Genomic DNA, 13849 nt, shown 5'->3' with positions numbered 1-13849 from the left:
CACCTGTTTGTGATCCAATTATTTCGTACCCATTTCGCTGTAGCTAGTATTCGTGAAGAATGTTTGACGTTGCATGTGGTACAAGTGCAATATTCTTCAAAAATATTGGTTGTATCCTTTGTAGGTCATGCAAATACCGTTTGAATGTTCCAATGTGTATATTAGAATGGTCAGACCCTTGTGCAAACGTAAACATGTATCCAGCGTCAGGCACCATCTAGACGAACTTCGACTCCTCACCGGTCACGCCGAATCTGCAGCCTGAGTCCAACAGCCACGAGTCTCTAATTGTATTTGTTCCTGTATCAAATAAATCATAATACAAAGATAGTACCTTATCCTTAACGTGTTCGCCTGGCGAAGTAGGAGTTTGGATTTCGTTGACGTGTCGATGTTGGCGTAGAGCTTGTTCGCTCGCATCACGTCCAACACTCGACGGAGGTGTCCTAGATGCACCTCCATGGCCGTCTTGCCTCCCTCGGCACGGCTATGGACGAAAATGTCGTCGAAGTACGTCTGTACGAAGGTACGCAAAGGGCGGAACAATTGCGTCACCAGGCGATTGAACGTCGCCGGGGCGTTAGACAAGCCCTGCGGCATGACGAGCCACTCCCAAAGCATGCCGCTTGGAGTGCTTACCGCGGTGAGCGGGATGTCACTCTCTCGCATCAGGATTTGGTAGTATCCGTCTACCAAATCCAGCGCACTGTACAGTACGCTCCCGGCCATGTTGTTCAACAACACATCCTTTCGTGGGATCGGTGTTTGGGCCGGCACCGTTGCGTTGTTCAGCTTGTTATAAGCGTGAACCAGACGCCACTTTCCGTTCGGCTTACGAACGCAGAAAGTCGGCGTCGAGTGCGGGGATTTCGACTCCCGCACCATGCCTGCCTTCGCTTTCGCGGCGAAGAAGGCATCAATGACCTCGCACTGTTCGCGCGGGAGAGGCCATTGCCTCGTGACACAATACTTTGTGCCGTACGCCTCGATCCGGTGGGAGTTGGGTCGGTGGGTGTTTATTCACCACGTCCGCATACTCCGTCACCAAAGGATACACCGGATCCTTGGGGTTCTTGAGAATCTCAGAACCCAAGCGCGCCTGACGCTGCTTGTTCATGTCTTCCAGGACGTTCTCGTCCAAGACAGAGGAGGAGTTCAGCTCCTCCTGAGTGGTCTCAGGTCTCATGAGTACCATCTCAGCGATCTCTCCAGCCTTGAGGTTGGCCAGGAAAGACTCAGCCGTCATTTCCTCGAGGTTCAGTATCTCTGCAACCTCTGGCAACGGTTCCAAGTGGACACCAGATGCCTTGACGGGTAAACCCGTCTCGCTATCGAAGATGTGATAACACTCTTCCACCGGCCTTGTCGGAGGAGCCCGGGCCCTGGACTCCGAGTCGCTTGAAGCGACGTCGATCGGAACGAAGTTCGGATCCGACTTGAGGCGGCGGCGGCGTCTTTGCCGACGGCTTCTGTGACGGGGAGCTTTGCTGCCCACGTCTAGGGATGTCGTCGCTACGACATCCGAGGCACTCGTGGCCTCGTGTGGTACTGTTGTACCCACACAGGAAGCGTGTTCAACGCCTTCCTCTTCAGTTAAGGTCTGGGCGACCGCGTGTGGCACTGTGTTACCCACACAGGAAGCGTGTTCAACGCCTTCCTCTTCAGTTAAGGTCTGGGCGACCGCGTGTGGCACTGTGTTACTCACACAGGAAGCGTATCCGACGTCTTCCTCTTCAGTTATGGTCTGGGCGACCGTGAGTGGAACTCTGTTACCCACTCTGAACACGCTGTTCTCAGTGTTCATGACAGCTGCAGCTGTCTGCGGAACTAAGTTACCCGCCTGTGGACCTAAGTTACCCACTTGGCCGGCGCCTCTTCTGGGCGCGGCCACCATCAAAACATCCTCGGAGTCGTCATATACGTCGACGACTCCCAAGCATCTGCCGGATGCTTTGGTACCCTGGCAGCCCTCGCGGGCGCCCCGGGTCCTGACAGAGGTGGGAACATGACTCACCAATGCTCTGTCGGACTGCGCAGGGCGGCTGGCACCGATTGCCTTGCCTCGCCAGTCGATCCAGGGCTCGTGCTTCTCAAGCCAGGGCATGCCCAGGATCATATCATATGGATCCATATCGAGAACAGTGAACTGTTCGAGGCTGTCAAAGTCTTCAAACTTGACAGCCAGATCCACTTGGACGTTGGGGACAGTGACGACCTTCCCGTCGGCCAGTCGCACTGACACCGTCCCGTTGCCCTTGCTTTCTCGCAAAGCTTCGAACAACTTGTTGCTGTTACGAGCAACCGTCTGGCGGCGTGCGAAATTCTTCGACGCCCCAGAGTCAATCAAGATTCTAAAGGGGTGATCGTACCCCCGTACACATCCGTGTACTACGAGCAACCCGCCGCTGCTCTTCGCCGATTCGAGAGTGCGAAGACTCTCAGGGGCTAAGTCCCCGTGGTACGCGCCACCCGCGCACCCATCACGAAGACTTAGTTCTTCCCCAGTAGGGCGCCCCGCCCCTACTGGTACCCTGCGTTCCCCTGTCCCCGGGATCCTGGCTTCTGCCAGCGACCCTTGAGGACGGGCTTGGGGAAGGACCGTCTGCGGAGTCTTTCCGCGGGACAGTCGCGCTTGAAGTGGCCCATCTTCCCACAGCCGAAGCAGCAGATGTCACGCTGTTCGGCGGACCCGAGTTCCATGGGAACTGGTCCGTTGGGGCTTGTTCGACCGGGAGCCGACAAGGAACTCCCAGGCCACGCTGAGGCCGGCGTACGCGCCTGGCGATGGCTGTATTCTTCTTGAAGAGCCACTTGAATCGCCTCTTCAAGGGTGCTTGCCTGCACCCGGAACAGCTGAGTGCGTGCGGGGCCCACTCGAAGGCCGTCCATGAACACAGTCATCTTGATGTGTTCATTGAGTGGGTTTCCCACTAGGGACGCCGTGAGCTCCCGTATCTCTTGCACATACTCGTGCAGTTCGCGTCTTCCTTGTTTACACGCGAGGAAGCGCGAACGCTGGCGGTACTCGTAGCTCGCCGGGAGGAACGCGGCTCGGAGCTGTTCGCACAGCTGAGCCCAGGATGTGAAACATCCAGGGGATGTCGCTTCCCGAGTGTACACCCAACTCTTAGCACGACCGCTAAGGTTGGAGAGTGCAAAAGCAACACGCAGTTGCTCGGTCGAGAACAGAGCCGCGTCCATCGCGAGCTCTACTTCTCGGACCCAGAAGTGAAGGTTCTCGCCTTCCTTCCCTTCATACGGCTTTACCTTCAGCCGTATTGGCTTCGGGTGAGGCGGGTTTGCTTCCGCCGCCGGAGCCTGCAGGTTCTCCCGCACATGCGCGATGAGGCCCTGCTCGTACGCGTCGAATGCATTGACGCGCTCGAGCTGCTCAGCCGGTGTTGATACCACCAGGCTCTGCAGGGCCTCCATCCCGAAGATGCCTGCCATCTTCCGAACCGACTCGAACTGAGAGTCGTTCATATGGGAGAAGTCGTTCCTATCCATGGCAACGAACTTCGGAGGTTCAGGTAGTCTACCCGCGATGGCGTGGATTGACTACAAGTGCTACCAAGTGTGACGGGGTCACACAGCACCTTGCGCTAGAGGAAGTTATCTAACGAGAGTATACAAACTCTCAGTGAACGGCAGTTCACAGGTCCCCTCTTTAATTAAAAAGAGCGAAGTGACCTAAATAAGGTAGATTGTAAACTGAGTATATTTATAGGTAGGTTAAGTTTGAGGTTAATACAAACTATCAGTTACCTATAGAAATGCAATGTCATTTAACCAATGGTTGGTTTTGAATGACCTTGGTACCTTGTACCAAATATCCCGGAGTATGACATGTCATACTCCTGAAGTGTGAAGTGTCACACTTCATGTAACCAGGGTACACTTAGTGCTACGTACCCCGTTACAAAATTGTCGCGGTCTCCTTCTCTTGTCGGGGTTGTGTATCTTGTGAAAGCCGACGTAGGAACTTAGACGTTATTAGATGTGTAAAATATACTTGTTTCCTATTTGTTTTCTTGAGCACTTCTCGTAAAAGAAGGAAATTCACGACTGAGAGCTCTCTCACGAGCTCTCTACCTTGCCAAAGTACCTCCTACCAACACTAGTACCTCTAGTTGTCGTTCGTAAACGGAGTCAGCGTACCACTGTCTGAACTCCTTCGTTCCAATTTAGACTAGGGACGAGGTAGCCGGTGACGGGGAACGAGACTGATCGGGCCTGACACTCTTCTTACGCCGCTCGCTAAATTGCCGTAGGCAGTCGTCCAGAATAGCGAGTCCTTCCTCTAGCCGAAGACCGTGACAGAAGGAAGCGATCTCGTTTACGGTATCCCTGATACTGTACTGTACCGTATCAGAAAAGACACCCAGGGGCTATTAATAGTGGCAACCAAATATCAAATGATTTGTTTTTAATGTAATAGTACTTTTTCTATATTTAATATTAATAGTAGCTTAGTTTTTCAAAAATTAAAATAACATTTTGATTATTAATAGCTCAGAGATTTAGAAATATCATATGTTATGATATGTTCCCCCTTAAGTACGTTTCATACCGAGAGAACTCTTTCGGTCAAGCTCTTAAGCAGCAGTAGCGACTGCAGGCTTTAAAAGGCTGAGCGTAGCGATGTGCGCATCAACATATCGATGTTTACGGCCTAAATAATTGGGACCAACCCGCGAGCTCACGATTCATCTTGGCCTCAACTTGATAGAGCCTCGCTGGCGGGGCTCCGCTCGGCTTGTTATCACTATACAGAAATCTGCCTGAATAAGGAACGGGGTTTCAACTAATAACCTCGCAATTTTTATAGTCGGGAAAGATAAAGGGAGATGGGATAGTGATGATGACAATACCGGTACAATCCAGGCACTGACTTTGATTTCAATTTAAAAAATGGCGCGCAGTAGTGTGACAGGAATGCTGCCTGAAGATCATAGCGAAATGAGCGAGAAGCGGTTTCTCAGAGTCGGCGACAAGATACACGAAGACCCTCGCACTGAGGAAAGAGTGAACGTGGACCTTTTTCTTCGGGATATTGACCTTTCAATCAAAGAAGCGGCCAAGTGGAAGGCCCAATTTATAACGTGGAAGGTGCTGGGGAAAACTTCGTTTACATTTACATTCAAGATCACTAGCCGACTGCGTCCTCAGCACCCCCATGTCCTCCAATCGTCTCCGCCTCACCTGGTCCGAGAAGGTAGCCATCCTCAAGAAGGCTGCTCGCTCACCTAGTCTGTCGTAAAATGAGCTAGCTGAGTGGGCGGTTGAAGAGTTTGGGCTTCCAACGGCCCCTGGCAAAACGACAAAATACCGCATACTTAAATCAAGTGCTGTGCTGCGCGGACGGCCTGTGGAGAAGGCTGTACGATCTAAAGTTAGCGCTTTCACGATTCAGCAGTGCTGCTGAATCAGCACTGCTGGAATATCACTTTGGTCTCTTTCAAAAGTCGAATCTTCAATTTATCCTAACTTAATTCAATACATGCACATGATCCGATATCATAGTCTGTTTCTAGCGAGGCATTGTCAGCTTATGCAATCTCTTTCTTAATTTATATCAGGCGCTCCTTATTCAGGCAGATTTCTGTATAAACTTCACCAATTTTGGAAATACCATTGACAAAAAAATGTTTACGCACACAAGGATTGCGCGTGCTGGTCGTCTGTACTTGTTCATACTCGTCTGTTCAATAATGACGAAGCCGTCGAAGACTGGCAGCAATTGTGCTGGATTGCACTTTGGACTTGATGTCTGCGGTGGGCGTATCCGTTCTGATTGTTTTGAACTATGTGGACGTTTTCAATGCTGAGATCATGAGTTTCAGCTCCGAACTGCTAGAAGACAGCGATTGGATGGCTCAGATGCTCGACGAAGCGAGACTGGTGCTTGTATCTTCATGGTCAGATTTGGTTTCTCGCGTAGTATTTGCTCTTGGTATCATTGCAGCCATCGCAAGTATGAAAGAATTACTACGCTGGAAACCTGGCAGAGGGAATCAAGTGGCACACACTCAAGGGCCCAATACTGCAGATCTCAAACAACGTGGACAAAAATCGGTTAAACCAATTGTCTCTCGCCACACAGCCTCAAGAGTAACTAAACAAGATCATGTTGGGGGCAACTAGGAATCTACAAGTGTCTGATTCCACGGAATTTCGGATGCTACAACGCTCATTTATCGCATCGAACGCGGTGTATGATCTTCAATGTTGTTCATTGTGTATTCTTCGCATGGGGTACTGTAGTTTTATCTTTGCACGTGCAAGCATCATCGAAGGCGCCATTGGTGGAATGTAGTCCTAAGGTATACCCTATGACTGGAGCACTTCCTGCATGTTTTTCAGTGGAATTTAATTGTTACAAAATGGGAATAACTGGGTCAATAGTCGATGTATTAGATCAGTGGAAACGATTCGACCACACTACCGTAGTGAAGCTACACGTTCTGCATTGTCCTGACCTTGAAATCCCTACAATGTTCCAAGAACTTATTCGACTGTGTGAAATCTGGATCTACAACTCGACAATTCGAGACTGGGGCCCTGACGCTGCAGTCACAAATTCGTGTCATCCCAACTTGACAGTGTTATCAATGATTCGAACCAATATGACGGATGGACTTCTTCCTCTCGGGTTGCAGTCGAATGACTTCCCGATTAACCTATTCGTGTCATCCCAACTTGACAGTGTTATCAATGATTCGAACCAATATGACGGATGGACTTCTTCCTCTCGGGTTGCAGTCGAATGACTTCCCGATTAACCTCACGCAAATAACCTTTTGCGAGACAAATTTGAAGACACTACCGGACAATATCGATGAGAAGTGGGATGTTAATGCGAGCATCTACATTGAAAATAGTCAGCTTCCGAGTATTCCGTTGTCGCTCATACGACTGCAACCAAACTCTCTATCACTTGCAGGAAACCCTATCAAAGTGCTACCCCCGTCAACTACTCGAAACTTCGGCTATCCAGCATGTAACTCTTAGCTATACCAATGTGAACGAGCTACCACGTGAGGTGACGTTTTCACCAATGATTATCGATGCATCTGGGACTAAGATTTCGTTCTTCTGGTCGTGGATTGATCTATTTGTGGAGAGACGAGTAGAAGGCACACCAAATATTATCGCGAGTGGAACTCCCTACTGTGCGGATTTGGAAAAGATTGTCAACGGATTGGCCAGCGACTTTCGTGAAGCTTTTATTCCAGGTTACTCTAGATATCTGATGAATGCATCCGAGATGAATTGGCATTTTCTTTGACAAGCAATCGACTGCGACGACTACCAAGTTTTCCAATTAAGTCGTGGGATACGAAGTATGGAATGACATCGTAGCTTTAACAAAGGAGATGGAAATAAGTCTTAAATCGCGAAGCATTTTTCAAATATGCTATGGTAATGGCGAAAACTGTACCCCTTCGTTGAAAAGATGACAGATTTTGAAACTGATACTTTTTCTGTTGTTCGTATTTTTTGCGACTATTATGGCGTACACTGGTAAGACTAGTCGGTTCCTTCGTTGGCCATGACCTCGATACGTAGCACAGTTACTGTACTTCGAAGTACAGTAGGTCTGTAGAAGGTTTAGCTTACTTGTGCAAAACGTACACCGACGTGTTGTATAATTAAATTATTATGCAACTTCCACAACCAGAATTATTCTACCACATATTGGGAGAAACAACTTGAGCATTACTTGTACAGTATCTAATATCCGTGCGAAATCTGTACTATTCGTACTTGATCGAGAAAAGCATCTTATCTCAGTTGATATCGCGCCCCCAAAACTTCGGTGGGTCTCCGCTCTCTTAGCGCGCTCTGACGGTCGGATTTTCGCACCAGTGGAAAGAAGTTGGTTTCTCAAGACTTGAAAAAATATGTTTGGAGGAAGATTTTATATATTTAGACGATCGCCCTAGGTCGCTTTCGCAGCAGCCTTCGCCATGTCAGTGACAAAATCCAGATATTGAATGGCTATCTTGTTCCACTTGTCGTTGCTGAACTTGACATGTTGAGCGAAAGCACTAAAAACAAGCTGAGGATGGACGTTTTCCTTGTGCCATGCGTGAAATACTGCGCTTTTGGTGTCGACATTCTTGAGCATATTCTTTACCGTAACGTCATCCAATTGGTCTGCGATTTTCTGCACTTGCGCGGCCTTAGCTGCTTTCTCTGCGGCTTCAGCCACTGCTTTCACTTCGACCTTTGCGATATCCAACGCCTCCCTGATCTCCTTAATGCCCTCAGCCTTACGGAGGTTTTGTAGCCTTTTCCACCCGGAAAGCCCGTTCAGAATTCGTTCTTCCTTTGAGTCCTCAGTCAGAAGTTCAGTCGCTTCGATCGCTTCCACAGATTTCAAGACTCGACGGAACGCTTGGCTTTCAAGGCTCTCCGCGTCATTTGCGTCATCATTCGTCGAAACTGTCTTCTGCTTCAAGCGTTTGCGCGTCCCTGTGTCTGTCGGACGAGCACTGGTGTCTACAAGGAGCGCGACCGAAGCCGTGGCGAGTAGGATAAGCGATAGGCGCATTCTTTTGGTTTGGGCCGAGAAGAGAATTCTGGAGTCAAGACACCTTGAGAGATATTTGAAAAGTGAAGAACTCTCCATCATTCCGGTTCGTGAGACGACTGGCGAGGAGACTAAACCGTGTATGACTGATACCTCATTTACCTACAGTGAGCAGGCTTAACAAGGAAATCAATGTCGATATAGAAAAATCAAGTTAATGATACATTAGAGGGTCGAGCCTTTATTAAAACTTAAAGATAAAAATATGTTGCATAAGATGCTATAGGCTATCTGTTTTGTATGTTCGCTTTGAGGCACTCACTGTACTGGCTTCATTGAAACTGAAATAAATTAATATTGGCTTCCGTGCACGTTAACAAATCTTGGTATTATCCTGCTAGATAATCATCTGTTTGGCATTACATGTATCTCAGGCTGAGATTCTCAGCAAACCACGGCCGCACGCTCGAGAAACAAGTTGTCACACTGAGGGCATCGAAGAACACCTGATAAAAATGTAGTTTAAAGGATAAATGCGAGATTACAGGAAAACAAAAGATGTGAGTTGTAATTTGACCCAAGATCAGACGCAAAACATATTGGTGTTATTTATAAAGACGGACTACTGTACCAAGTCGAAATGAAAACCCACCCTCTACCATATTCCAGCTCTGGGTCACTATTAAAATAAAAGTACCGTACTCCAGACATTAAGTAAAACCCCCCTATCAAAACCTCTTTGATGAAGTAAATGTACCAGTTTATGCTACAGTTGAGGGAAATGAGTCCTATCCGCGCAACAGTAAACTAACGAAAAAACCGGTTTGAATCATATACTTGCTCGTTTTATAGGCTTGTACACTTTGGAAAGTCGTCTCCACTATCTTTCGACAGACAAGAATTACATAAAAGTACCGTCCATTAACACCCCGCCGACTAACGATATTCGCATATGTAGCCGTTGCTCTCCGAAGCATTTGGAAGGTTGACGTCCCCTGTTTACGAACATGGAAATTTACAGTCCCCATATTGTTAAATAATGCCTTGCCTTGTTTCGCTTAATTGTTGACTGAGACCAGGGATAAAACACTAAGCAACGCTCGCGAAATGACCCAACCAGCATGAGAAGGAAGAGTCCACCATTTAGAAATGCTAAAGCTGCATACACGTAGGAAATTGTACGAAAGTCAGTGCGAGACATTCCAACGTCGTACGAGTCTAGCGAATAGCTCAAAACAGTCAAGCCGATTATCCAGTAGAACTTGGCGTAGCACAAGTGAAAAAGGAAGGTGACCAGATGAACGCCGAGGATGAAGAGCCAAACCCACGAAATGAAAGCGCCACAAACTCCGTCTGAGGGGTCCTTGAAAGAGTCGCAGGCGCGATCATCGCGCCAATTAATGATGTAAAAATACACCTACTAGGTTTTCTACCAAGTGTTAATACTAACAAAATAAATCCGGATAATACTTCGTATATTAAGCCATTTCATTTCTCCAGTGCGCACACAAAATAGTCCAATATAAAATGTAAGATTATGTGTCAGACGCCAAATTCACATGACAGGAAAATAACGAAGTCCGTGATAATGAGCTTAAGTATTCCGTGCTCCGCTTACTTTTGCTCACCCGATACTGTACCAAGACCTCACCAATACTGCTCTGGCCGAAGACGAAAACATGGCAATAATATCCCGTGCGAATCTGTGCAATTGACTGCGTCTCTGTTGTGTGAGCTGCCCTTTAAATCCGCCGAAAATTCAAGTCACAACACGCATAAAGCCTCAATCCCGGACCAAAAGTCGCCGTGGATCACCATTCATGGGGCTAAAAGCGCCATTTTAGTGAACGACAGAATACAAGTAAAACTTGTGGACGTGTCAGAGCCGGAAGAGGCGAGAAAGGCGACTCAGAAGGTCATTCAGACCGCTAAAGAGGTCCAGGCAATGACATTCTGCGGCTGTGGAGAGTTCCTCGCAGTCGCTGACGCTACAGGAACGCTGTCTCTGTATAAGAGCAATGGGGCTTTATTGTTCGGACACCGGATAATGCGCGAGGACTCGGACAGTGTCGTCTCGATTAAATTTGCCACTTCGGAAGGCAAAAAGAGCTCGAGCGACGCGCAGGAGCTGGTGGTGGTAACCCGATTGGGACTATTATTGCGAATATGCGGCTTGAGACTCGCTGCGTTCGAGAAATTGGTGCTGGAGAAGCCCAAGGAGGCGCTGAGCGAGATTCTGCGGACCATTCGCTTTAACCGGACGACTTTTTCGGGCGGCTACAAGCTACTGCGCAGTCGTGTGTGCTGGTAAGTGTCGATAAAGCGGATATGTCTATAATTTTTTGAGAGGTTTTACTTATATTGTTGTAGACACATCACTTTCAGTCGGAAAATTTTGTGCTTCTAGGGAATCATGGAGCGTTTCTGAGTGTGTGGAAGTCGAATGATACGGAGATCGAGGTGCGAGTGGTCGAGACCTTACGATTGTCCAAAAGTTGAGGTGTTGACGTGGATTTGCGGTCTAGAAAGTGGCGGGGAACGACTCCAGATCGACTCACGTAGAGGCGATGGACTTTGACGCCAACTACAGCGCGCTTGTGGTTCTCTGTGAAGGAAAACTCTCTTGGTATGGAGGATGTAGACTGCGATTATGACGTTTTGCTAACGTAATATTTGTGGTAGGTGGAATTGGCGAGACATGACCGAGTTGAAGGAGGCAGCTGTGTCCGGAATAATGAGCTTTGCGGTGGTCGGAGATCGTGGAGAGAGCGAATCGAACTCGACGTCGCTACTCGTTGTGGCCAGAGCTGCTGAAGACGCCAATGCCACACCATCGTTTCAATTGGTTGAAATCTCGCACGATGACTCTGGCGATGCTAACACTGTAGCGGTCTTGGACTGGACTGATAGCGTGTACAGGGACGTCGCGCTATTCGCAAGAATCGGTGGCTCTAGTCACTGCCAAGCACTCGCAGCGTGTCGAACCGAAGGCGGTGTCACGATGGTACTACTGACTGGGGATCATAGTATTACGGACGATAGTATTGGAAGTGAAGGAGAGGAGAGTGTTGGTGAAGATACCGTCACGATGGCCGAGTCGCTAGTGGACACATCGATCTCGTCTTTGACGCACAAAGGAAGGATGAAGCGGTATCAGACTAAGCTTGATGCTTGTACTCGCTGCATTGGAGACAGCGAGGAAGATTCCCGCGTTATTCTCAAGATCTTACTGGCAGTAGCAGCGAGGATTCGGGAGTACACAAGCTCGTCACCAAAATTGTCGTCTCGCATGGCAAGTTTACTGCATTGGTGCGATGAAATCAGCGACTTGTCGTACAAGTGGACCACATTCCAGCTACTGCGTAGTTCGTCTACACGTGACACACTACGCGAGAAATGGCGTCGATTTCGATCACGTGGTGTGGCTGAATTGCTGGAAAAGTACATGAAATTGGGCAACATGAGAGCTGTAAGGCTACTGTGGAGTCGTCACGTAGACGACGCTACTGTCCACAGCATCGGTAAGCTACTCGAGGGTCTACCCGCGTCACTTCCTGTATCAGCGTATGCGAATTGGCTCCAGAATGAGGTTCTACCCTTGCTGATCCATCAGGCTCAGTCACAAGCGACGGAGACTGGCACTGAGTCTCTCCTCGACCAAGTAGCGCTGTGGCTGCTAAAGAGAGCGGAAGATGCCGCAGCTATTAGAGATTTGGACTCGGCTATGCGCATCTGCAGTCTACTCAAACCCGAGGACAGACACTACGATGCAGTTGGAGCTGCAGACGTCGAGTAGATCGACCAACACTGACGTCCAACAGCCGAATGTCTTTAAACGTATGGAACATTTACGTGAAAAGTTACGACACGTGAAGTATCTTTCAGTGGAGCATCAATTCGACATTTCGCTGCCGGTTTTCGAGGACGAAACACCGGCAACCATCGCCATGAGTATGCTGGACCGTGTATGCGATGCTGCTTTACTCAAGAATGCAATGGAGAAACATGTGCGTAAATATCTTGGCTTCTGTGGCGTTAAAGTCGACTCAGTGCTACACGACTACGTGACGGAGCTGGCAGAATCCGTCCAGACTGCTCAATCCACTGAAGAACTCAGAGCGCTGGTGTTATTGAAGGAAATCTCGGATATTAACGTGTTGGAAGTAGTGGCTTGCGTTACGTGAGATCGATCACGTAACGCCAGCAAATACCTGTCGACAGCAACCAACGCTGAGACCTAACAGAAACGGATGCACAAGCAGTTAGCTAGGGTAACCACGTAGCTAGCGACAACCTTTATTCATTCTCAATTCTACTTAGTGCGAGGCACTACTACATTACGTTGCGGCGCGGCGCGTTACCTGAGGATCAAATCTACCCTTTCATTTGGTTATGTGCCCAGCCAACTGCGACTAATAATAATACGCGAAGCGACGTCGAAGATCAAGGCGGAATGAATGCACGAGGTGCTGACGTCTTCGCTGACGCTCGTGAAGGTCCACGGCCGAACACGCTGGGTTTCCCTGATGATCTTCGCTTTGATGAAGCCGATCGCGAAAGTGTAGAGCTACACAGCCAGCTCCAGCTGATACGGCAGCTACAAAGTGAACTTGCGGCAGTGAGGACGCAACTGGACGCTAGAACACTATCAATGTCAGACACTAGCATGGCCACAGCTCCTCCTACCCCCAAGAAACCTAAGATTAAGGATGTTCGATGCCCGAACTTTAAAGGAACCGAGGTCTACCCTGGTCTTGGCGCAGGATTCGAGAACTTCATCCATGAATTCGAGCACGCAGTCAGGACAGAAGGACTCGTGAATGGCTCGACATGGACGGACGAGTTCAAGGCGTCAATAATTGTCAGCTTTCTCGAAGGTAACGCATCCAGACACTACCACAAGAAAAATGAAGAGTGGAGACAGCGTCATGAAGGAGAAGACATGCCATACTCCGAGGTGAAGCGAGCGCTACTAACAGAGTTTGGCTGCAAACTTAGTCAACTCGAACTTAGCACGAAGATGCAATGCTACAAGCGTGAAGGCGATTCATGGCACGATTACGTGGAATATTTGAACTTCATTGAGAGCTTAATGGAGGGCGACCAGACAAAACTTGTCATGGAAGTATTTGGCAACAACGCGTGCCCTGAGCTTGCCCCTACGCTGTTATCCTCAATATCGGAGAGTCAACAGACTACGCCGCGGAAACGGACCGCATGAAGCGCCTGCTTTATAAATTGAAGGGCGATGGTCACAAAAGTGGCGTTCAGCGTAAAAATCGCCACGGAGACCGCAGTAAATCGCATGGTGCT

General features: G+C 48.7%; 2 protein-coding genes across 2 annotated transcripts; both read left to right on the top strand.

Moving 5' to 3' along the window:
• Positions 1-4911: 4911 nt before the first annotated feature.
• PITG_16533 (uncharacterized protein) lies at positions 4912-5516 on the top strand (the record flags this gene model as incomplete). Its single annotated transcript, XM_002897511.1, has 1 exon — positions 4912-5516. The coding sequence occupies one exon, from the start codon at positions 4912-4914 to the stop codon at positions 5248-5250; it is 339 nt and encodes a 112-aa protein (XP_002897557.1).
• A 4330-nt stretch (positions 5517-9846) lies between these two features.
• On the top strand, positions 9847-12720 carry PITG_16532 (uncharacterized protein; the record flags this gene model as incomplete). The annotated part of the gene is made up of 4 exons (XM_002897510.1): positions 9847-9941; positions 10391-10843; positions 11219-12057; positions 12422-12720. The coding sequence occupies 4 exons, from the start codon at positions 9847-9849 to the stop codon at positions 12718-12720; spliced, it is 1686 nt and encodes a 561-aa protein (XP_002897556.1).
• Between the last annotated feature and the right edge of the window lie 1129 nt (positions 12721-13849).

Source organism: Phytophthora infestans, genomic scaffold (assembly GCF_000142945.1).
Source record: "Phytophthora infestans T30-4 supercont1.44 genomic scaffold, whole genome shotgun sequence".
In the NCBI taxonomy this organism is placed as follows: Eukaryota; Oomycota; class Peronosporomycetes; order Peronosporales; family Peronosporaceae; genus Phytophthora; species Phytophthora infestans.
The sequence above is the reverse complement of the archived record's forward strand: the minus strand, read 5'-3'. Positions and strand labels throughout refer to the sequence as shown.